Source organism: Oryzias latipes, chromosome 22, assembly GCF_002234675.1.
Source record: "Oryzias latipes chromosome 22, ASM223467v1".
Classification (NCBI taxonomy): Eukaryota; Metazoa; Chordata; class Actinopteri; order Beloniformes; family Adrianichthyidae; genus Oryzias; species Oryzias latipes.
Window position 1 is genome coordinate 5,276,669 of NC_019880.2, and position 26,438 is coordinate 5,303,106.

Consider the following 26,438-nt stretch of genomic DNA (forward strand, 5'->3'; position numbering starts at 1 on the left):
ATACAGGAGCCAGCCTGGCCATTGGAACATCGCCACAGTGCCCATCCAGACTGGGACAGCAACGGGGTCCACTTCAGAGCCGTGAGCTGCTGTGTTTAACTCCAGCTGTCCCAGCAAGGGAAACAACTGCAGCAACATCCACTGACCAAGCTGACAAGCCCTGGCAGAAAAGATCCCCACAAGAAAAACACTGGCTCAGGCAGGCTGGTCAAAAAAAAATAGTTTTGCCATTGTCTTGCAGCTCGCAGATCAAGTGGTTTAGTTTTCCAGTAATGTCAGTCAAGAATGCAAGTTCAGATTCACAATGTTCATATTCACCATATTCAACAGACATCTCCTCCAATAGCACCTTAAAAATCCTGTGCTGTTTTGCTTTGCAGCTGAGGTTGTTTACGATTTTCAGAATAAGAGTCATTATATGTCCAGAGCCAATCACTTCTGCACATAAGGCCTGCTGGTGAATGACGCAGCAGTAATGCAGACATTTTGGAAAGTCTGGGTCAGCTTTACAGTGAGTGATGAAACCTGTTTGTCTATTGATCATAGCAGGAGTCCCATCTGCAGTCACTGCTACCAGCTTTTCTAATTGTACCTTTTTCTGCACAAAAACTCCTTCACCGTGTTATACATTTCAACTCCTCTTGTAGTTGTCTGTTAGGGCAGATGTGTCAGGAGTTCTTCTCTTGTGGAAACCAAAAGCTATGCTGTACTGTTGCCGTCCACAGACTCATCACACTGGACGTTAACCACCTGCACTTTGCAAGATCCCGGTCCAGCTAATTGGCCAAGTTATCAGACATAGCTGACACTCATCTAGACATTGTAGTGGAAATTGAATGAGTTCTATTGTTCTCATCCTTAGGGACAGTGATAGCAATTATCATCATTGCTTGAATTTTTTTCATGCTATATGCAAAAGTCTTTGTCCCTTAAGGCAACAGATTACAGCCCCCCCCCCCCCCCCCCCCCCCCCCAGGCTGCTGTCGTATTAACATTAGCTTGGAGCTCCAGAATGGACAAGAAAAAACGACGAGAATGGCTCGAGCAGGGCGTTGCTCACGGGGCGGTCGCTCGTGCCATGCGGTCGCACGTGCTCGGGCCCGCTAAATGCTACTTGTAGCTTTAATTGGAGTTGGTCTTTAAATGCATTGCCACTTGCCTACCAATTCATGTGCATTTTTGTTTAAGTTCCAGACGTGTGTCAAATCAAATTTGAGTTTATTTTCTGCAGAAGGCTTGCTGTAAGCAAAACAAACTGTTCTTTTTTTACACGCAGACCTTATAAAGTGTTTTCGGTTTTTCATAATCATGCATTTCAAACAGAACAGTATGGTTTTTGAAGGGAATATTGAGAGGAAAAAGCTGGAAAGCTGGGCAACCAAAAGATGTGCAGAGCCATGTGTTGATAACATGAGACAACTTTCTATTTAACATGCTAACACGCTTCCGACAATTTCCCCCAGATGTGCCATGAAAAAAACAAAAAAAAAACTTCTGCTTGCAGCTTTTAAGCAGCCGCTTTGGCGTGAGCACAGAGGGCACCAAAGTCAACACTGAGTCAGACTTTTCACTGACAAGACCGAACAACAGGGCATTTCAGTAAAAAAAATCTCTGCTTTGAAAGTGCTTCAGTGCTGAAAAAGGAAGAGAAAAATCAATCTGAAATCAACTTAAATGGATTTAAAATGGTTTTGAGCAAACGGTTGTGCTTTACCCTCAAGACACATCTTTTATTTATTTGTTGTCTTTAGCTGAGCAATGTTTTTCAGTTCTGTTATTTTATCTAAAAAATTAGTAAATAAAAACTCTCAACATTTAAAAAATTAAAAACTGCACTTTTTCAGGTTGAATGATTTGTAATTTCTGACTTTCTTGACATTTTTTTCCGAAGGGTTGGTCTTTTGAAATTGTTTTGGTTGTAGATGTTGCCCTAACCCCAGTCCCACATCCACACTCACATTATAAGACACTAATGTTCATTGAAAAGTGATAAATCCAACAAAAGAGTGAACGAAAAACCACCAAGTTATTTGTTTTTAACTGACCCCTCAGATCACCTTCTGATCTATTTTACTAGCATTCCTAGTGGTCTTTTAATTGTGATTTATTGTTTTTAGCCAAAATGTAAAAATAAAATAAAATAACAGTGTCGTTTTCTAGGAAGTAGTTTTTGCAGAGCATCAGTAGCTTATTAGAAATTAACCTCTGAGTTGTGGACAGTACAGTTGGTATGGAGCAACCCCGACCCCACTTCCCTTCCCTCTTGTTGAGAGCTCTCTGTTCATGCAGAGCATATTTTCTACATCACAAATACAACCTTTTTCAAATGGTATTTTTTTCATCTGTTTCTAATTGACAACATTTGGATAAAGTAATACTTAAAAATGCTATTTTGATCCATCATCAGATCATGCAAACAGAAGATGATGAAAACACCAAAAACACAATTTTCATTGTAGCAGGTCTTTAAATGCTACAAAAAATACTAGAAAATATTTAACAAATAGGTTTAGAAGGATTTATTGTGACAGACATTCCTCATTTTGTTTTGTGTACCATTCAGTTCTTCAAATGGTTACATTTGTGTCATCTTAAACCATAATACGCTTAATTAGGTGGTATTGGTTAAATGAAGCTGGTTTTGATTTAACCAGAGAGAAGTCCATATCATGATTCCAATCAGCATTTCCCTCCTCCCACCTGTCTGTTTCCTTCCTCACTTTCTTTTCTTTCATCACTAAAGTTCAGGGAAAAAAAGCTTCACAATCCTTCTGTGCATTTGATTGTACTGCCAACACCTCAAGTGTATGTTTGTGGTAAATTGATTGGCGTGTCAGGATCAAATCTAAATTATTGTAATTTTCTGAGACTCTTTCAAATCACAGCCTCAAGTAAATGACTGAGTTCTGTTTGACTGGTTCAATTATTGTCTGTTTTTTCTGTTTTTGGCACATTTAAAGACTACACTTATGCTTGAGGAGTTAAACACTTATGACCAAAAGACACTGGCCTGCCAGTAACTATAAAAGCAACTAAACACATGGAAGCATCCTCAAAAAATTAACTCACGCTCTGAATCATTGATGAACCCCTAAAACGATGAGTCATAAAAATACCAGCAATGTCAGTAAACCTTTTCCAATTATTTTAGACCCAATACTGCAGGACGCCCTCAAAACTAAAAGCCATGTCCTCCTTCCAGCCTCCTTCTCCCTTGATTTCTCTCTCCTGTTCATCTCCTTAGACTGCCGACACATCCGTCAAGCGCTTTGACTCCTCATTCAAGAGAGCTTTATTGAAATTGAATAAGTAATCCATTGTTGACAGAGACGGGCAGGACAAAGACTCCTGAATCAAACCGTGGATCTTCACCTCCTCTCCTCCCTCTTTCTCGACTCCTTGTCCTGCTTTGTTAGCCGAGCTCCAGCGTGTGAGTGTGCACGCTGGAGCTGAAGCTGTGTGAAAGTTGAAAGTCCTCTTTATGTGCATGCTGCTGTCTGTGTGTGTGGGGCCCCTGGATGCAGTTGGCTGCTCAGTTGGAAAGAGGCGGATATGGCCTGAGCTGGACCCACCGACTGACTGGCAAGTGGCTCTGATGCAGCTGGGAATATTAACACGGCACACACGTTTACTGCCCTTCTGATGTGTGCCAAATGTACAACACTTAAACAGATTTTACCATCAGGTAAACAGCATGGATGGCAGGTGAAACACCTCTGCAACATCTGCGTGTCTCAGATGTTTGGATGTAGGCAGAGAGCTGCCAGAAGGGGAAGCATGCATGCCTCACACAGCCTTGGAAACATTTAAACACAAGAGAGCTTCATGAGAAAATGCATTTGGCTTCAGGGTTCAGACCAAATACTAGAGCAGAGCTGCCGCACATTAAACTTGCATGTTTGGGGGCTGCAGGTTCTCCACATTGCTCAAGCTCAAGCCAGACTTTGATAGAGGAAAAGATTTGAAAAAGGGGAGAGAAAAAAAACATGTCACAGTTCTGAATAGTTGTATTATCTGTCAGACTGAGCTCAAGCATAATTGTCTTAATTATCCCTGTTGGAATTACTTTGCCTTAAATTGTTCACATCCCTGTAGTCAGACTTAATGTGGCAGCGGCTCAGGAAACACAATCCTTGCCATGAGCTACAGGATCACTCAATTCAGTCTGCAAGTTTAGATAAAATTGCTGCTTAATGTTTCTTACTGAAGTTCAAGGTGACAGCGGCAGCCAAGATGTGACAAGAATGCAGTCCATTCATACCTTAGTCACAAGGGGCTCTGTGTCCTCCAAGATGGAGATGAAGGGGATTTCCAGGAAAGAGGAGAGGAACTCCACCTGGATTAACTCCTCTTTGGAGCGCGGGAAAGCCAGCACGGCTGACACCCCTCTGACCACGAGGTCCTGACAGGCGCTACGGGACAGCGACTCTGGGTCCCAGCCCGCGGGGGAGCGCGCCACCATCTCCAGACTCAGGTTGTAGGGTAGCAGGGGTGCCAGTTGGGAGGCTGTGGTGGCGGTGGAGTCCCCCCCTCCTCCGCTTTGGTGCCGGATGCTGGCCAGGGCGCGGTTGAGCGCGTTTTGTATCCGAGCTGGCTGGCGGGTCGGCAGGAGCGCGCCGAGGCGCACGGTGTGCCCTACCCGCGCGAGGATGGGGCACGGCTCCGTGTGAGGGACGCAGGCTTCGGGGGCGGAAAAGGCGCTTAAAAGGAGAATCAGCAGAAGCCGCCTGGCAGAGGCGAAAAGGAGACGAGTTCCTCCAGGGGCGAGGCAGTAGGTCCAGAGTCCAGAAAGCGGCACCATGCTGTAGCTCCGACACACAACTGAGGAGGACTGGGCTCTTCTCGGCGGGAGATGGCATAGCTCCCTCTTTCTCCCGGCTCCACCGCTTTTCTTGGACTTGGTGCTTCTTTTTTGTGCGCCTTTTCTTCTCGGTTGGGGTTGAAGGTGATCTAAGAGGGCGAACTGGCGTCTCACCTTTTCAAAGTTTTCATGTCAATAGCAGAAAGACGCGCCGGCGGAGCAGAGGGGAGAAGCGCGCGCGCAGCTCAGAGCGGTCGCCCTGCTTCTGTCAGTCTCTGCTGGAGGAAGGCGCACCAGCTGTGAAGAGTGCGTGCGTGAGTGAGCGTGTGCGCGTTTCATCATGTATGTGTGCACGCGCAAAAATTTGATTCGTCCACAAAGATCGACATCTGGAGAATTTGAATGACATTTAGATCATTTTGTTACATTTCATAGTTCCAGATTTATTTATTTAACTTTCTTCTCTAATAAACACAAACAAAATTGTGATTATTTTACATTCCAGCTTTTGGAAAATAAATAAATAAACAAACAAACAAACAAAAAAAGCAGGAGCTTGAAGAATAAAGATTTTTTGATTAACAAAAACTTTATTAGAAGTTGAGTTCTGTTATAAATGGAGGTCATTTGTTTTCGGTGATAGCGGGGGCCTCCTAAGCACCTCTGGGGCTCAGACCACGATGTTCCCGTCAGTTTGGCCCACACAAAACTAATAGCTCGCTGAAATCTCAATTTTCCCCCGAGATTTATTCCTACTTCCGCCCTGCAGTCCAAGAACATTACCCGTTGTGTAACCACATCTTTTCAGCACCACGGACAGCGCCAGTGCCATAAAAGAGATGTACTGTGCTTGCTAATTTGGCTTCAAGCGAGGGACAGCATTCAGTCTTTCCTTCATTCATTCAGCAGTCACTTCCATACCACTTCATCTAATTTTCCATCCCTAAAGGAGGGCGTTCAGTAAATCTTTGTGTCCACTTAGTGAAATCTGGTTCCCATGGAGTCCAGCCTCTCTCTTTCTTTCATTTTTGTTTGAGTCTGATGCAAAATGTGCATTTTTTTTAGGTCTCTGCTTTCCTGTCATTTATTGATTTTGGCATCCAGTGAAGCTGCATGCCCCCTTTCAGTGCTGGGTCTGATGGAAAGGTTTCAGAGAGACCCGCTCTTTCCTTGTCCTTTAACACTCTCCCACACACATTTCCAGGCTCAACAAGTCATTTTCCAGCCTGCTGGGTGACCTGGTGTGAAAGCAGCTCCTTATACCGATAAATCTGACACAGCTGTTGTCAAAAGAGAAAAAAAAAAGTTTTTTCTTCTTACCTCTCTTCCGTCTCCTCATGCTCCACTGGCTCCACGTTGAGAACAGATGAAAACCAACACTGCAGGCTTTGTTCTGCTGCAGAAACAGCAGCATTAAACTTGCATAGCTCTTCACACACACTCCCCGAGGTGAAAGCATAGCATATCCAAATGTATTTTCAGTCAGGTTTATGTATCTACAGTGAAACACCACGATGATTGAGGGAAGTTGAGTTCCCGACAAGGTGCTTCAAAATGTGAGCCATTAAAGCGTTTCTGCAAACAAAATTATACACCTCACCCAGAAAAACAATAACACCTACAATCAAGGCAAACTGCCTGATTTCCCACTCACTACACATCTCAGTTTACATGCCATTCCGGAAAAAAATAAACAGCCATCACTTTCTTTTGAAGGCATGAAATTAAAACTGTTCACAGTTTTGTGCAAAGTTGGTTGTACCTCATTTGCATGCAGATTACCTGGTGCAAAAAAGTTGCCTGACACAACGGGCATGAAACAAGAGAACATTTTTCTCTTTTCTTTTCTTTTGCACAAGATCATAACTCCAAAAAAACTGTTTTAGGACCCATTTCTAAGTTTAGACATTTCTATTCTCTTTGTCGTTATGGTTATTTTTATTCAGTGAACCACTTCAGGGCCTCAGGTCTTCTGGTGCAGGCTTTTTGATATTCTTGAAATTATACTTAAAAAAAAAAAAAACAATAGCTCATTTTTAAACCAACAGAATGACCTAATCACCTAAAGTGAAACAACCTTTTCTGTCTGGAGATGTTTTTATTTCTAAATATTTCTTAAGCTAAATGATTTTTTGGATTTAGTTTTTTATTTAGTGTTTTTATTTTTTGTTATTAAAAACTGTTCACTAATTTAGCTTTGTGTGCAAAAAATTGTGTCATATGTGATGTTTTTGTAATTTTTACTGACAATGAATACATTTTAAATATTTTTGAGGTTCTTACTTTCACATTTAACTTTTTCTTTCTTTCTGCATCTTTAAAACTAATTTCAACTTTAGCATGTCAATGTTATGTTTGCATGTTACCATTTGTCCTAATATGTATTCTGAGTCGTCTTCTTTGTAAGAGTCTAATGATGCCGTCTTCTTGCATCCTGAAAGTTTCTCTATAAATAAAGGTTTGATGTGTTTGATGCTGAAGTCACTTTTTCATCTGTGGTTTTAACCCTTGTGCTATCTTAGATGACCCCACCCAAACATTGACGTGTTCTCCCTACCATGACAAAGGTGGATAAAGGTGGAAAGATTTCATGTAATCCATGGACACCAGTGAAGATCACAAATCATTGATGAAAAAAAGGTTCAGAGCACTGTCTAGTGGGTCTAGATGACCCAACTCCCAATGTTAAAGTGCCTAGGACAGCACAAGGGTTAAATGCGTTGAGAAAATGCCAAGACATCAGCAGCAAACTTTAAAAACTCCTGCTGTGTATTAATGTGGAAATAGTCATTACAAAGCAAACAGACTTTATTGTTTATGGTTCCACCATAAAAAAAAAGAAATTTGTTTGATATTGATTTTAATTATTTTAGAAGTAGATGTCCTTGAAAATTCAGTTCGAATTTGACTGTGACTATTAGAGAAACACACAAAAAATCTCTGATCCTGTAATGACAAGCTTTTACTGTGAAAACCTAATCTTGAGAAAATAAAAAATACCAGTGTTTCAAGAAAAATATATTGCTTCCTAAACTGCAAGAAAAAGTAATCTTATCAACAATTTTTTTCAATAGTAAAATTAACTTCATTTTTTTCTTTAACATCATGCTTTTCTTAAGCCTTTCACAGTAAACTATAAATGATAATATATTATCTTTGGCACACTAAAGAACAATTTTTAATGAAATATTAGTTATTTTCAAAGCTCATTTTCCCACTCAGAAGTAAGACGACTCGATCTCTGAGGCACTGGCTTTCGCTCCCTTTTTCTGACGTCAACCTAGCTGCCTCAACAGCATGTCTGCGTTTCTCCCACGAAAACAAATAACATTTGCATTTGACTTAGCTGATCACTACTAGCTCTGCAGAGGAAGAGGGTGTGTGTGTGTGTGTGTGTTAGCCTGGGGGTGGTGCTGGCAGCACAGATTCTTCCGGGAATGGGCTGGTTCCCACTTTGTGATGTCACAATGTAAGAACCCACTTGTTTTTTGGGTTGGGAGGGGCTGGTGCTCAGAGAACAGGGTTTATATGGAATGCTAAAAGATGCATGAATGGAACAAAAAAGCGCTTTGGGGTTGTTTATCATGAGGAAAAAACATTATAATACACTAAAAAACTCAAAAATTTGATTTTGCATGATATAGGCCCTCCAAAGTCTTGGTTGGTTGGTCTCTCACATTCATGGCAAATTTCTTTTTTTCTTTTTTGGATTGTTTAAAGAAAATCTGCCAGTGAGATGAGAAGTTTTGACTAATTCCTAAGTGCCCTATTTTTGGAGTGTAAAGATCAAATCTAAGTAAAAACTATTCTGTTCCACATATTAAATAACAGCTAACATTACACACCTGAAGGAAAAACAAACTTTACTTTAACCAGAAGAGTTCTGTATTTTACACACATGACACCAAGGTGGAGAAGTTTGGCTTGAAAGTAGCGTCTGACAGTAACTGAACCTCCACGTGAAGCTGAGCCACGTGGGATTAAAACTGAACCACACACTTATTGCAAATGGTTAACATTCATTTTTACCGTTCCTGTCATTTTTTTCCTAGAAAATCCCTCTTGTTCCTTATTTTCTTTAATTGATTTTTTTTTCTCTCACATAACTTGGATGCTCATTTTTGAATAACAATCCAATACAGTGACTTTTTTCATAAAATACATGATGTTCTCAGTGTTTTTCAGCATTTGGCATGAGCAGAACTGAAAGCATCCCTGCTGAGGTGGAAATTTATTTCTGGCCATTGTGACACGCTCCCACTTGTTGCTCTCCTGCATGAATACAAAGCTTTGTTCAAGAATAGAATGGTGGTGCGATTGAGTTGCAGCAGCACAATACATTTCAGTGGGGAGAGTCTCATTAGGAGTCTCAAGCGGGGATTGGAACTCCTTCCAATGCCCTGATGTGTACAGAGGGAGAGTGATGACTGGGACATGTCCTCGGCGGGTCTCCAAAGGTTGTTACAGGTTTCCTACACGCATTCTTTATCCGTCTTACTGTTTCATATTAGCTGCTTCTCCCTTGTGGGTGTATTTGTTTTGATTGTGTACATTATGGAGGATTAATATGGAGAATAGGATTAAATGGGCATCAAAAACCCAATTAAAGTAGCCCTTGATCTTTGAAAATGAGGCCTCGTCTCTGTGTGAGATCCCTCCGTCTGTTTACTCATCACCTGCTGCTCTCCGTTTGCTCCGGCCCTCCTCCTACACCGACTACAGCTTGTCTTTACATTTCTTTTTGCATGCTCACATCTCCCTTTACATTCATATTTCTCCCCCTGCCACCCCTCTGTTCCCTGCATTCACCTTCACCCCCTCCCTCTGATCTCTCCTCCCACGTCTTTACTCTGCTCTTTCATGTTTTGTGTTCTCTTTGAGACAGATAGCAAATTTGCCATTTACTCCTTAACAGGCAACTTTTACTATTAAAGCACATCAGTGATTCCTTCCTGAAGCGAAACTTCAATTAGACTGGTAAAAGACTGCAGGAGAACATTGGGGTTCAGAGGAGGGGTGAGCCAGGCAGCAACAACTGCCAATTTGAGTCGGAGGTGAGTGCTCTCCTGTGTGCGGGATAGTTTTACGTCTGCACTTATGTGTCACATTGTGTGCATCTGCACCTGTGTGTGGGGATGTAATCCTGAATAATCTGGCATTACAAACCTAGGTAGCACAGAGGCTATTTGAAAAGCCAGAGAGCTGCAAATTAGTATTCCTAGCACGGCACTAAAAGCGCCGTAATATCACTTTTTAGCACAAAGCTCATTAACAAGAAGCAGGACAGAAGCAAGGGAATAGGGGGTCACAAACAAAGGGCAAAACTGGAAAAGGGGGTGGCAGGCATCAGGACCAGAGGAGTCTGAAAAAGAGGGAATGTTCTGGGAAGATTTGGAGTCGCTGAGTGTCGTGTCTTCCACAGTTGAAGCAAATTAACACAAGTTCATTCTTCTCAGCTCCTTTCACCCTCTGCTCTGCTGCCGTACAAAGACAGTGGTGTGTGGAGAGAGACTTATCTGGAAGCAACAGCAGCACCCTGCATGTGTGTGCGTGTTAGTGTGTATCTTTGTGTGCCAGCTTTGTGCATGCGCCTGTTTTTCAAGAGGGTTTTGTGCAGCACGACCGTGCACCGATGTTAACCTGCATGTGTCTGGCACACGCGCTCCATCATTTGCAAAGGAAGTCTTCCTATCATAACACGCTGCCATTATGGACTTTCTACTGCTGCTACAAATGCAGACACATTTACACGTGAAAGATGCTCCGATCTTCCATTCATCACAGCTCTTGTGTTTGAATGTCTCTTGCAGCCATCTTTTCTTTTTCTTTTTATGTCACACTCACTTAAAAATGGCTTTCAACCATGATCCTGCAACCCAGGATCAACAGCTGTTTTTCCTCACATGAAAACTGTTCCAACACATTCACCCGTCCTCCCAGCATATATTGGGAATATGTTTCAAAAATATTATTTTTTGCATCAACTAATTATTTAAATGTTTACACGTATTTACCGTTATTGCAATTTTTGAGACAAAAAACAGATATGATGATGAGCAACAACCCAACAATAGAATTTATCCCAAGAAAAGAAGTTAAAGAAAATAAGTAAGTGTATACAACCCCCAATGATTTCATTTGACGGATGAAGTTCATCAGCTCAGGAGCACATAGAAAAACTGCCTCTCTGGCTGAAAGAGTCCAGTTCAGACAAACATTTTTGGTTGAGGGTACGAAGCTTTGGGTTGATGTGTACAAATATATTTTTTATACTCATCAGATCGTGTTCTGATGCCTGAGCTGTGTATTTTTCTTTGTCTAAACTTTATTTAAAACTCCTACAATATAAGAGTAAAGCTGAAAAGATAAGAAAAATGTCCTTTTTTTTTACCTAATTTCTTTTTTCCCCTTTTTCTTGACATGGCTTAAGGTAAGAATATTTCCCGATGGAAATGAATCACATTTTTCATCCGTGTTGTCTTCAACAAACGCAGATCCGTTAAAAGGCTTTTCGACTCTAGTTAACCCCTCCAAGGGCTTATTCCTTGTTCGCTCCTATAGTGTATATGTATTTGCCGATTATCCCTAAAAGTGCTTATTTATCACACTCGCATCAATAAACACATCAGGAACAAAGTGCGGTCGCTCAAGGAGACACTCTCTTGGATTAAAGCGTTTTTTTTGGTCAGTGGGGCAATGGCTTTAGGACGACTCCAGCGTGTGACGACTGACGGGAACACTCAGTTTTTTGTTCCAATAGGATTGTAATGAAGATCTGGAGTCCATTATATGATAGAGTTTGATGCAGCTGCATTAAGAGTGATTGGTATGGAGTACTGAAAGTCAGTGAGCCCACAGGCGGTCATTTGTTACTTTTATAAGTATATGAAGACATATAAAAATGGTGTTGTGTGGCCGAGGGTAACTGCTTTCTGAATTAATTTCCATATATGATGTATGATAATCTCAAATAATCTCTATGTCTTCCTTAGTTTTTCTGAAAGTGTGATAGTTGTATGCATGGATAGTGTTGTTTGTGTAGCTTTATCTCACTGTAATGAACTCTTCCAGCAAATTGCCTACAGCAAGTAGATTATAGAAGGCAATTGGGTTCATTTACTGGTTGGTGTCTGACTGCAATCAGGGGTTCTCAGTCTAAATAAATGTCACAATGCTGTTCTGGAGGGTAACCTGCAGATAGCTTCAACATCTCAGTGCAAATGAACAAGTAAAGAAACTGTCAGTAATGCTTTTAAGGATGGAACAGCGCCTTTGCTTTGTTCTGTCGAGAGGGTTTTGTGCGTGCGTCCCAACAAAGCATGTTGGATTGAACGGGATGAAGCTGAAAGCAGAACAAGCACATCAATACAAAAAAACACTGTACCAAGCTGTCTGGGCTTAAATAAAAAAGCGATTGGACCCTATACCCAATAGCTGTTTATGTCACACTTTGCTGCAATCAAACGTTTCTACTGCTGACAATAAGTCCTTCAAATGAGTGTAAAAGAACTTTGGAGCACTCTAATCCTAAATGTTAAATTCAGACACATTAGAAAATTTTGGAGCATGGCCAGCTGTCTGAAGCATTGACTGTAAATAAGAAGTGGACCGAGTCTGTGTGACGTCATCCATAGAAAATGGATGACGTCATTTAGACCAATTTGATTGGACCAAGTGCTGGACGTGGGGGCCAGCAGACACCACAAAGCTTTTATTGAGGCATCTTATTGGTCAGTTTACAACTTGAATAGCTTGTAGTAAAGAAAAAGTATCATGAAAAATGTTGGATTATCAAAACATGTTAAAAAAAGGAGCAGAGCAAGAATTGTTAATCTGACAAATAGAATCATAGCTGTTCATTTCTCTGTAGAAGTCAATGGCGTTTTTGCTTCTTGGAACCAGTGAGAACTTTGGAATTTTAGCAGGGAGGGGGTCACTTTGTCCAGTTCTCATATACAGTCAATGGTCGGGAGTCATAAATCTTTATCTTAAACTGATTTAGGTCCTACTTTGACTGGACCAGTCCAAACCCCCAAATTTTATCAAGCGATTCTATTTAGCTTTGTCAAGCTCTGTTTTAATGTGACCCTGGACCTTCATAACATGCTGCATTATTGTTCTAAAAGTTTAATCAGTCTACAGAGTTAAAAAAAACAAAAAAACTTGTCATCAATTATTCTTTTTTTTTTATCAAATCAGAGAAAGATATATTTTTTTCCTCTTTCTGTTGTGGTAGTCTGTGATAGGGTTCTTCTTAGTAGTGAATAAATAAGTCACTCTAAAATAAGATGACCAAGCCAGACTCCAAATTTCAATAATGGGATTCTATTGATCCCAAAACAAAAATCAAAGCAAGAATACAAAGTTTCTGTGGGAGCCTGTTGCCACCACTGCAACCAGGACTGATCTCTCTCAACTGGGAAAAGTTCACTTAGTCCCTCCCACAGTCCAATTAACAATACACTTCCTTAAACCAAGTTCCTGGAGGATTCTTAAACATAACTCCAAAATTACAGATATTTAGAAAAAAAAGTAAACAATTGAAATACAGAAATAGGTTTGAAACAAAAGCAATTAGATAGAAAGGGGAACAAAGAGAAGAAAAACAGTTCTGACATTAGGTCACTTCCTGTTTCCTGTGGATATGTATACTGATGTGTACAATGCTCTGATTTGGCTGTTTGTGGAGGGAAATGTGTACTGGTGAGTAAGATTCTGTTTAAAACCAAGTGTGCAGCCTTAGAATTAAACAAAATATGAAATGTTAGTGATTTGTTTCTCAGGGTGTTTGCATGTGTCCGGTGAAACTAATCTGCTTCTGGGCTGGGAGAAAAGAGACAAAAACAAACAATTTAGGCTGGTGTTTAGGCGCTGTCCTGCAACCCGTGACGCTACTTCGTGACATGGTCTCTTTTCTTCGTTGATTCATTTTCAGACTCTTTCTTATTGGTGAAAAATGACCTCTGAGGCATTTTTTGGTAGCACAATGTTTTTTTTTATTACTTTAAGATCATCTGGTAAAATAGTTTCTGTCGTTTTGGTTTGGCAGGTCTGAAAATAATCCAACCTTGATGCGGTTAAATTAAATTGAACTCATCTTTCTGAAAAAAATGACAAAAGCAAAGTTATTTTATAAATTAGAAAAGAATCTATTATTTATTTCCCCTGAGGCCGCAGACATGTTTAGATCATGTACTCCAAACCATAAAAACTTAATAAAAGCTGCAGAGATGTCACAACTGAAAACACATGCGATCTTTCATAACAGGTGTTGAAACATAAAAATGCAATTATGATGTCAATAATTTCGAATACCCACAAAATGCTTAAACTATTTATAATGAGATAAAAGCATGCAGAAGAAAACAGGGCCAGTTACATGTATTTTTTACGTAGACGGTAAATGTTTTATGTCACATTGGATCAGGACTGGGCATTGTTTATTTGCAGTCACCGAGTTTGGGTAAAAATGTCCAAAACAAGTTTTCTTTTTTAACAAAGAAACCTCATTTTGATATCTTAATTTCTAATGTAAACAACATGCATTTCAAAACGTTTTTTAAAAAGTGCATATTTGAATATTTTCTGCTCCTTGCTTTCACTCAAACAACCGATCTAATTTGATAAACGGTCACCTGCACAGATGCCTATTTTTCATAACAAAAGAGTCGTGTTGAAAACACATCATTAGCATTTGGCTAAGACAAAAACACATTGAGCTCCCATGTGGCCACACAAGTGGGTCAATTTTCTAGATTGAATTCAAAGCCAATAAAGTCCGAGCCGTCAAGTTAAATTTCAGGCGGAATGCATTGTTCTGGTTCATGACTGGTGAGGAGACGGCAAGATGACTAATGGCACGAAAGCAGCAGATTCAGTAAAGGAGCATCTGTGGTGGAGAGCAGAACTGATGAGCTCTAACACTTTCCAAAAATGCTGCAAGGATCACCTGAACCAGAAAACCTGAATGCTTTTACACCACTGACAACATTTTGCATAAATATGTGTTTGTTAGGATGAATTGTAACATAAAGCAACACTTGTGTGTTTGGTGTTTTTAATATGTTAAGGTTGGCATTTATTGATGATATAGAATCATGGAGGCCAGGGGTGGAGCTTGAACATTTTGAGGGGGTCAGAAAGTGGAAGGCCATCACAAACGAAAAGATCAAAAATACATGTTTCTAACAGTTTTATTCATATTATTGTTTTAATTTCATTAAAAAATACTGCTTTTGTTATTTGTTGTTTGTTATTTGCAATGCTTAAAGATGCTTGTAGTAGTGATTACTTAATCTTTATGGCTCAAAATTGCACAGCTGAATAGCGAGATATTGCTCACCATTTTTGTTGCACTAATAATGTTAGGGTGGGGGTGTGAGGGGCTGAAAGCTAGCTGTAGGATGTGTAAACAGAGAGCTCTTAGCAACAGATTAGGGGACGGAAGGTGCCAAAGTCCCGCCCACAACTCGAAGGCAGATTTCTAATGAACTACTGCCGCTCTATAGAAAATTATGTCCTACAAAACGACTCAGGCATTTTAAAGTTTTGACAAAAAACGGCATACTCATGACTAAAATAGCACTGGAAACGCTTTTACAATAGAGCCAAAAGACAGTCAGACCAGGTCTTTAAGCTCATAAGAAGGAAATTTGGGGCAGATGGGAGACTTGAAAAAAAGTGTGCATAAAAGCAGAAAATCCAGAGATAGTGCTTAAAAGTCACGCTTTTCAGTGTTTTTAATGCTTAAACTACTTTTCTTACAACACTCTGAAATAACGCTGAAAAGTTTGAATCCATATTATAAGCAAACACATTAGAAATGACCACCTTTTTCTGGTTTTATAAAGGGTTTCTATTGACATTCAGAGAGAAGGGACTCGGTCCTAATTAGGGTGGCTCGCACATTCCAAGATTCCACCAATCAATGAGCTGCTAATGGGCTGTCAGTCAAATAAAAAGACTTGGGACAGGTCAGGGTCGCCAGAGGAATGCCTTATTTTCTAGGCAGAATGGGACAAAATAGGCCAAACAAGAGCCTAGCCAATGGGGGCAATTATAGAAAATAATGAGGTCCAACAGTCATACGAGATGCATAATAAGCAGCAGGGCTGAGGGAGAAGGAATACCGTTAGCTTTTTAATCACTTAATCTTTGTCAAGGTGGGAGTTTAAATTTGCCCGCAGCTCTCCTGCAGGCTGCGGCCTCTGCTCCCGCTTCATCACAGCACCGTCAGAAAAGAAGCTCCAGACGTTTACGGGTTTGCTTTGAGACAATTGGATGGGACGCCTTTTAGTGTGTGAAGATGCTTGTTGCTGATGCATACAAAAACGGAGAGCATCCGAATTACAGTGGTGCCGCCTCTTCCACATCAGAGCTTTGATTTGTCTTCTGTCAACAGGGTGACAAGTTTGGATGCACAAATCAAAAATGTGACACAGCAACTGCATTCTTTCTGTCAGAAACTCTCAGTCTGCCGTCTTTGATGGTGTGTACTGCAGGCCTGCTCTAAGAGACACTAAATTATGATCAAGTGATTCACTTCATGAGGCCACTGCTGATGCCAGGTTGTGTCGAATTCACAAGAAAGTAATTCAAATGTTATTTATATCATCAAAGAGAATTACGCTGCATCTGAATAAAACCGATGATTCATAATGTCTGCCAGTGAATCAGAGGGGGAACTAAGACGGAGTCCACAGAGTCTCGGAAATCAACTCTGTTGTGCTTTATGCCTTTTTTTTTTTTTACTTTAAAGATTGTTTACGCAGGCTTTATTAGACGGCCACACTATAGATTTTCCTTCTTTTATGATATTCACACTCATCGGGATTTCACAGAGGGACCGCTGATGTGCTTGAGTAAAAATAAAGCAGTTTTTATGATGAAGTGTGGAGAGTAAAGAAAGTCTAATTTGCTTGTTAGACAAATGCAGGAAAGCAGACTGTAGCTGTTTTTGTGTTTTTTATGTTTTAGCATTCGTTTGGCTTTGCACTTAAAACCCGCCTTAATTGCTCGCTGTGAAACTTTCCTGTTTCGGATTGCCAGAGTGTGATGTTTGCACCCTGAATTCACTCCATCATTAATTTGTACTACTGAAAGGAACTTCATTTGGTAGTCGAAACGATTCGATTTTTCTAATTCCCCGTGGAAAATGAATGCAAGAACATCTTCTAAAGTCAGATTTCAATCTCTAGAGGTCATTGAAATTGCATCATCTCAAGAGAGGGAATTGGCTTTTACTCTAAAATTATCCTCAAAACGGACAGCCATTCTGTCATATTGTTTCCCCTTTGTCAGAGGAACAGTTTGATTTGAAAAGTAATTATGCAAACATACGATTTTCCTGTATAAATGACCCGCACATTGTTGTAAATTATTAAAAAGTGAGTCTCTCATCGCTGTTGACCCCAAAAAACTTAATTTTAAGATCCCAATGTTACCTTATAAGTAACTAGAGATTGTAAATAATCCCATTCTCAAAAATATATTAAAATAAAAGCTAGTTGGTCGAACCAAGCTTCACATTTGGTCTAAAATATGATAAGTGAACCTCAAGATTCTCCCTCTTAATCATTACTCTAACTACTCTAACAGCAAACGTATCCATTGTAAAATCACTTGCTGACCTTAAAATCTTGCACTCCATAAACAGGAAAATGTTGGATCAAAAAGCTTTTTTTTGCAGCATATAATAGAAAAATGTTGATGGATATGAGAAAAAAACTTGTTTTGCATCCAGTTGTGATTAAACAAAAAAAGCAGAATTTGTAAAGTTGTGATAACAGGAACTAAAAAATGGCACACAGCCCTCCCATCTTATTGCCCTTTATCCTGGCTTTCAGTCAAAACTAAATAAGCTGAATTTTTTTTTAAGAGTAATTAATGAAGAAACCACTAAACATTCTGTGCATCACAGATGACTCTTTTAAAAAGCAACACAAGACAATCTTTTTAGAAACAAGCTGCTTTGGTTTTATTTCTTTCATTTCCGCTTGTCTTTTGGCTTAATTTCTTTACATTGTTGTTTGAGTTTATTAATCTTATTTCCTGCTGTCTGTGTTTGTGGTGTCCCATTATTTTAGATGATGCTTTATAAAAAGTAAAGTTTTGACTTGTATTTGTGAGAGGAAATTGTTTTAATTGAAGGCTCCTTAAAGCTTCAGGCATTTGGATCTCCTACCATAATAGGGAACCCAGGGATGTACGCATAAGTTTGCTCTAGTGTTTAAAGGAATTCCATCCATCTTCTTCCGCTCATCAGGGATTTTTAAGGAAATTCATAAAAGACATTATTACAGTGAAACCTTGTTTGTGACATGAGGCCTTTTTAGAGGAGTTATGCAGAAGAGAACAGATCACACATGATCCTGCAGTTATTTATAGAACAAAAATTAGAAAAAAATTTTTAACATGTAAATGAATCAATTTTGTTACAAATTTAAAATGAAAAACAATAAAACAAAAAAACAAAAAAGATCTAATTTTGGGGATGAAAACAACAGATGTGTAAAAATATGTCACTATTGAAACACATGAAACATGACATGATGCGTAAAAGAATAAAACCCACTGACCTACAACCCATGATAATAATGAAACATAAAGTGTTTCCAGAGAACAATGCAATGCAGCTCCAGAGGAAGTGACAACCTGCAATGATGCGTTATCCCAGTAAGTAATGAGGTTTTACGGGAAATGAGATTTTAATTTAAACATGGAAATGCAACACAGACCATGTGCATGAGACAGAAACTGTAGCAGTTCTTGTGACGATGTTTTCATTTTATTGTGAGGTAATTACAGCCACGCTCCGGTTTGATGATGGTAACAGAAAAGAATCGGCTGTCTCTAGTTCAACCCCTTTGTAAATGATCCAAAGTGTAAATATAAGATATTTTGTTAGCTACAGCATCCCAAAAAATCTGATTTTCTGTCCTTGTGTGTGCCTTTGAAACTAAGTTTAGGTTGAATCACATAAAAAAGTTTTGCTGAGTTAAGTTCTTGTCTTCTTTGGAAAGCTGGATTTCCCTTTTCATCATGGTGCTTTCAATTTCATCATCTCATTTTAAGTCTTTGATGCACCAATTTTCCCGTTTCCATCCAATCTTTGTAAGTGACTGGGCTAAAAGTCACGTTTCATCAGAAAGCTTGTATGTTTCAAATGGAAACAAATAAAGTGAAGACTGTCTTTGAACATACTGATGGTGTGAACAAAGTGTGCTTTAATTTCATGCCTGGGGGTTGTGCTTCTTGATTGCATATTTTTTTGTACATTAACATGCAGGAAAGACTAGGAAAATATATAATTATTTTCTCGTCTTTTGTAAAATATAAGTTTTGACCTTTTTTTTCGAAAGTTGAGGTCTTCCCAGTGTTGTTGCAGTTTATTTAATTTTTTATATAAACATGGGTGGATCAGTTTCTTCATGGCGTGTCAAAGGGGGAAAACCAGGCTGCAGCAGACTGTTGTGGTGAGCAAGATGTACATGTTGAGTTCCACAGGTTAATGTCCCCCTGGCTAACACTGAACTGTAATAATAGGTGAGAGCTGCGCCCATTACTCCCATTGTCGTAGGAGAGGCTGCTCTGTGCTGAGCTGGCAGAGCTGGGTGCAGGGGATTACATTAATACAAGCCTCCATGCCTCTCTCCAGCCGTTCACAGCAATTTGCAATGTGTAGAGTGGGAAAGAGGAAGAGCAGATGAAGGAAGACGAGGGGGAGCTGTTGTGCCCAACTCGCCTCCAAACCTGAGCAGCTGCTAAGTAATAATAGGAGATGCAGTACAAGGCCAATATGTGCAAATCTGTGTCTCTATGATCTATTCTAACCTAATCAGCCTCATTCCCATATTGGCCATTTGTCACTGCATTAACTTGAGGCTTCCTAACTACGCTGACAGCAGACAGCCTTATTGGCCAGCTCTGACCCGATAAAATGGTGCCATCAAAGGAGGACATCCGATCTGCTCCTCTCTTTCTGCTCCTCTCCTAAACTGCTAGCGTGCCGAGCTGCTGGAACACATCTGAGCCAGAGATCATTTCTATCATTTTATAGACCACTGATACGTTCACACTTCAGTATTTAGGGATGGGAGCAAAGCTAGTGAGGCTCTGCTTTTGGCCACCTGTAGCTCTGGACTCATCCAAGCCAGAGGTGGAGGGACTATCCAACCATTACACAGAATATAATAGTACTCAGAAGTAAAAAGGAAGCACCTGAGTAATGACTGGAGAAACTGCAAAAAGGATAGTTGTTAAAATATACATACATTTTTCATGTTCATTGTTGTGTACATTGTGTTTTTTGGGAAGACTCAATGATTTCTAGAATAATCTGTGATTCATTTCATCCATTATGCATATATTTTAAGAAAAAAGTGTTGTGGGGAAGAATCAATATGCTATGTTTTTTATGTTGGTCAATATCATCAAAAAACATTGGATTTAAACCTTTTTTTTCAATTAGTTTCTAGGACTTAAATAATTGTTACTTTTACCCTGCAGTGCATTATTGCTGCTCTTGCAAAATTGTAAGCCTTCTATAAGGTGCCAATTTTGTCAAAGGTCAGGGAGTCTAAACTAAACTTTGTTAGTGAGATTTACATTTAGAAATCCTCACATTGACTGTACAGACAATTAACTTTTCATACAGCGATCTGTCAAATGTTGTGCACCCCAACAATAAACACAATTTGCTAGTTAAAAAGGGAAATGTTAGGGGCTGAAAAAAGGACATCTTTTACCTTATCTTTTAAATTGAAGCATAAAAAAGCTAATCTAAAAGCTTTAAGACATACTGATGAATGTTGTGTTTTTGGTTATTTTAGTAGGTTCTTGTGGCATTTTTCTGAGGATTTGTTCATTCAAATTGTTGAGAATCAAGACCAGATGAAAAAAAAACAACCTTTACACGCTCCCTGCTCCGCTCCATTCTAAAGCATCCACTTGTAGACAAATAGATCCATGTACATCTTTGTTTTCCTCCTCCGAGCTGGCCTCTCATTACTGAGAACTAGAAAGCTCCAAAATTGCTCAGCATTTTTGTTGCGCCTGTAAAGTTTGGTTGGAGTGTGTAAACAGGAAGATGACGGGAAGTGTTGGTAGACGTACTCTGCACCAATAGTCTTGCTCACAACTCAGAGGCAAATTTCTAATGAACCACTTCCTCTCTGCAGAAACTACATCCCAGAAAACGACACAGGTTTTATGATTTTGGCTGCAAACACAATCATGATTAAAGGTTTGGGACAACTTAAAGGACTTTAACTTTTTAAGGTTTGTGTGGCCACTTTCAGTTTTGTTATCAGACAAGCTTCAACCTGGAAGTCGAGGAGCTCCTTTCTTGTTTAGTTCTATCACAACTTTGTAAACAAATGTTGAAATACCATTCAGCAAGAGTTTTGTAAAGTTATTTACCTTCTACTCAATATAAATAATATGTAAAGAGTTACATTTCTAGTTCTACATGACAACCTTAATACACAGGCATCTTTTGGGGATATTACCATCAATGTCAGAGGCTTTGGACAGCCCTGGAGAACCTATGGGAGATTTCAAAAAAATAATGCTGCATTGTCACCAAACCTAATGACCAACACTGCACACCACCCACACAATACACTCTTGACCCACAGAGCATTCATGCAAGACAGGTCCACTGCAGTGATTGATGGGAGGACATTGCTGCCACAGTTGGAACATCATTGTTTCTAATGGATTTCTGTTATTTTTTTCATTTTGTCATCCATGTGTTGGAATGGTCTCAGCTCCAAAATAGCAAAATAGACATCATACAAGAGTTTTTTTTTTCAGTCAGCTTAGTTCTCCACCCTTTTTCCAGGTAATTTTATGAAGATGCTTCCTGATTACATAATTTCAATTGGGATTTAACTACATATGTGTATTGAACATGGGGTGCCATCAGCAGTATTTTTACATGATTAATTACATAAAACGCTAAGGGATTATTAGTTAAAATAAAATCTCAAGTTGCATATTGATAATTTTTGCTTAGCTCAACCTTAGATTGTCGGTTTGGGGGGGTTGTTATCCAGCAGGATCTTAAAGTGAAGCTGCTTCTCCGAGTCTGGTGAAGTGGTTTGGACATCTGGGAAGGATGTGTTTCAGCAGGAGCATTTAGACACCTCCCTCAGGGAAGGGGCCTTTGGGCAGACCCGGGGCTCGCTGGAGAGATTATACCTAGCGACTGTCCTGGGAAAGCTTCAGTGACTGAGATGGGTAAAGTGTCTGAGTAAAGGGAAGTCCAGAGACGTCTTCTCGACTGTTACAACTGCAGCTCAGTCAGGGATGAGTGGCAGAAAATGGACAGATTGACAAATTAGCTTAATTGAATGCGACTGCTTTAAAATGAGACAGAAACAGGTCGGGAAAGGTGCTATTTATCGGTCACATTATTCCGGGGAACGGTTGGGTGATGGACCGGAAAAAGAGACACTTGTCAGAGCCAGCGCAGGCTGCCTGCTGAACAAGCCGGGATTGGACTATGCTTGAATTTTTATTTGGAGACCAGGTGGATTTAAATTTGTGTACCAGAGCGTAATTTACCGTCTAAAACAAACCCCCTTTCTCAAAAATGTATGAGTGGTTTGGCACCAGATTTCACTCACTCAAATTATTGCTGTGCCTCACGTTAAGCTTTAATGTAAGAAATTTATGAGCGCTGAAGCAGAAATCCATGCTCTGTTCAAGCACACTGACAAGACCAATTACATCGCAGCTTGATCCTCGGACATAATAAAGTTATCCATGTACAGGAAAACGTAAATCTGACAAAAGTTGGGAGCAGGGTCACTCTTTGTCTCACTAAATCACTTGCCGTCTCAACTGCTTAATCTCTCTCTTTTCTCCAATCTGTACCTCATTCCCTCTGCTCCTTCTCTGTCCTCATTCACACACTCCTGTCTCCCTTTTCCCCTCGTCTCCCTCTCTATCCGTTCTTGCTCGGTCCGTTTTTTTTTTCTTTTCATTTCCCTTATGTTCAAATGCATTGCTTACTCACTTTATTGATCCCTGTCCCTGTCTTTGCTACTGTACTCTTAAAGTCTCTTGCCAGATCTGTAGTCTTTGCCTCACCCCGCTGTGATTCTGCTCTGCTCACCCAGCATATAATGATGTATTCTTCTGCTAACTTTGCTAACTTCTCCTTCTGTCTGCCTCCCTTTGCCTGCCTCACACCCATTATGCTCCTTCTCCTCTTTCTGTACTCTCCCCTTATATATGTCTCAGTGTCTCTGTCCTTCTCTCTGTTCTCTCTGAGCGATGGCTCTATCGATTCTCCCAGTGATGATATTGCCCAAGGACGACCACAGGGCTGAAAACCTCTTTAACTTCCCAGAGTCTGTGCGTTTTTATTTATTTATTTATTTCTGTTTGGGCCAGAGACTGGTGGGTGGGAAAGACACAATCTGGCAAGCATTATTACTGATCAGCAGAATGAAAATGTTCATTGAAAATATTTAGATTGTAGGGGCTGCAGGAAGCTTGTTTATTTTTTTTTTCTATTTGACTTATTTATTTTGGTTTATGCTGCTTCCATGAGTTTTATTTTGGGGTGTAATTACTTAACATAATCGGTGAATCAAGTTATATTCATGCGGTCCATCGATCTGCCAAGGGGCAAATTGTTAATTTAAACGACCTATACCTTTACAAAATCGTTTTATAATTAAATAAATCAATTATATTGATATTAAAAAATACCATTTGGATTGAGGCACAGTAGGGATATTTTACAATAATGTAAAGATGACCATTGCAGCGTCAACACACGTGATAGCAGCAGAAATGATCAAGCCATCATTCCAGTCTTTTGTAAAGACATCAGACCTGTCAGTGTTTGTAGGATCTTCTAATGATGTTCCCTTTGGATTATTTTGACATGGAAAAGTAACAACTTTATGAAACCAAAATTTATTCTTGTTTACTTGTTTGTTTGTACATATATTTCATTTACAATTTATTATCTTGCAAGAAATGCAAGGAATCTGGAAAACTTCACCTTCACTGTTCAGTACCAAGATATTTATCTTTGAGTCACACTCTCTTAAGTTTTGGCTAAAGGTGTCCTGGTTCGATTTTAGGTTGGATCGTTTTAAAACAAATCAATTTCAACAATATATTGTATTGGCAACCACAAATGATATGAATCAAATGGTTGTTAAAATGTATCGTTTTACCTCTAGTTTTTATGAAGACTATCTGCTCTATTTGTGGACGGTACTTGTAATTATGTCCCACAAATGGCTGGAAATCGTCCTGCACTTCTGGCTTACACAGCAGGTTCATAAACACGAGTGCCTCCTGTCAAAGCTGCAGATGTTTCCAAAGTAGCCAGACTGTCAGCTCTAACGTAAGATACGCATCTAAACTCTTACACACACGTGCGTGCATGCACATGCAGATCAGAAAAGATACAAGAGCTGGAATAAACAATAAAAAAGTCGAGTCTGCAGACTGTCTTTTTTCTCCTTGGTGTATATTTATTTAAAATCCCTGACATTTTGAGCTGCACAGCAGATATTTATTCAATTCACTGAAAATGAACCTGCTGTGGTGGCTATTGTAGAAATTCTGCCTTGCATGCAGCTATCCCGCATTAGTGCTGCAGGATAGCTACAAGGAAGCAATTTGTTTTGGTTACAGTATTTCCCCGTAAGTACAGCCGGTGTGTGGACAGAATCTGGAATGTGCCTTCCTTCACTTCATCTGCATTCATCCCCAAGAGCTGCACCTAATTCAGGTGCATAATGTTGAGCTGTCAAGTAACCACTCATAAAGCTCAAAACTAATTGAAAACATTCAGCAAAATGCTGAACAAGCAGGACTGGAATCATATATCTTCAAGACATTAAATTAAGAACATTAAGTAAGAAAACATCCCATGCAATTTAAACTCACAGAAATTGCCCCATTGCGTTGCTTATAGATCACGCCTCCAACCAAAGTTATAATGGAAGATTTGTTGTTAGGTGTCACTGACAAATTTTGCTATTCTCAAAGTTTTTGCAGCTGAGTAATGTTTAGCGTTTATCATCAGTCTTCAAAGGTCATCTCACATTCCCGTTTAATTAAGTGTCCATGAATAACAATGCACATGTGGTCCGACGCTACTGTCTGTTCCACAAAGACATGCACACTTACATTCTTACTGGTCACGAGGGTTTCATTATTGAATCTTTCAATTCTGATCAAACTCAAAAAGACACTTTAAAATATTTGAATTGATGCAGCGCTGATCAACAGACTGTTTAAAGAAAGGTAAAGCACTTTTAAGAAATTTGGTGGATTTAAGCATCTGGAATTATTTAATGAACCAAAAAATCTAGGACTCAACTTAAATTAGAATCACCTAGAAAGGAAAAAACACAAATTGTTTTTTCATACGATAAGAAATAAATTCAGGCATGAATGGGTTAACGAGCATAATCTTTTTTATTTTTATGCTATTTGCATTTTTTTCTATACTTTTCCTTTGCAAATCGAAACATTGTCACATATAATATTTCCCTTTCAGAATATTTGAACAATTTTTTGTTGAGATGTTTGCTTAATGTGGCTCATGGTAAACAACCTTTCAGGTTTTGGGATGTGTTTCGTATTATTAATTGTACATACTGGCAAACGCAACTCCTTTTTGTGTCTAAGTAACTTTTTGTGAAAACAATGAAAGCAAAGGAAAAAAAAAATTCAAGTACAAACACAACTTTATTTATCTCAAAGGTAATCAGCTCTAAATCATTCCTGAATCAGTTTCTCTGACCCAGAAGGTGCAGAAAAAGTGACAAAACTGAGTTGTTACTGATCAGAAAGAAGAATTTAACATTCTTGACCAGAGCTTGTCAGTAAAACATTTATGGCCCACATTCCATTTAGTGCTGCATTCATGTAATACCAGTTCAGATCTGAATATACTTCTCTCCAACTCTCATGAGCTCCCACCCTGCAGAGAGATGCTAAATTTAACTTCCATCTGACAATTACATTGTTACCACAAAACACCATGGCAAATAATACCAGGCATGTGTTACAGTAGAAAAGTGATTTAAATATGTAAAAACATAAAATATAGTGAAACACTATACTTGGGATTCATTTTCTTGTTAAGGTTTATTATTTTTGGTTTACAATATTCCTTATAAAAGTATGTTATAATGTCCATCAAATGGAAAAAAGAGCAGATTATATTCATGCATTCAATCATTCATTTTCTATTCAGTTTTATCCCTTTCGGGGTCACAGGGCTGCTGGAGCCTATCCCGGCCACTTGTGGGCAAAGGCAGGTGACACCCTGGACAGGTCGCCAGTCTGTCGCAGGGTAGAATGTCCACAATCACTCACCCATTCACTCTCACTCTCACACCTATGGACAATTTAGAGTTGCCAATTAACCTATGAAGCATGTTTTTGGACGGTGGGAGATTATATTATTTCATAATTATAGTTTTGGAAAAGTTATCTAAAGTTCCCTGTGGTGTTACTCACCTGAGCGTTAGATCGTCTTCGTGGACCCAAACCCAGAAAAAAACACAAATACGACCGTGCTTAAGAACTTTTTGGTTATTTGCCACAAAGTTCCCCCCCAGGAAGCACTGGGACACAACTTTTGATTTGAACC

The 26,438-nt window shown here is 39.5% G+C and overlaps 1 protein-coding gene across 1 annotated transcript in view; it reads right to left on the reverse strand.

Annotated features, from left to right (window-relative positions):
• grin3b (glutamate ionotropic receptor NMDA type subunit 3B) overlaps positions 1-5,105 on the reverse strand; it is a 124,163-nt gene extending 119,058 nt beyond the window's left edge. Inside the window, exon 1 of the mRNA XM_023951528.1 lies at positions 4,262-5,105. Within this exon, the coding sequence (XP_023807296.1) occupies positions 4,262-4,801 (540 nt within the window). The 5' untranslated portion in view covers positions 4,802-5,105. The remainder of the gene's footprint in view (positions 1-4,261) is intronic.
• Between the last annotated feature and the right edge of the window lie 21,333 nt (positions 5,106-26,438).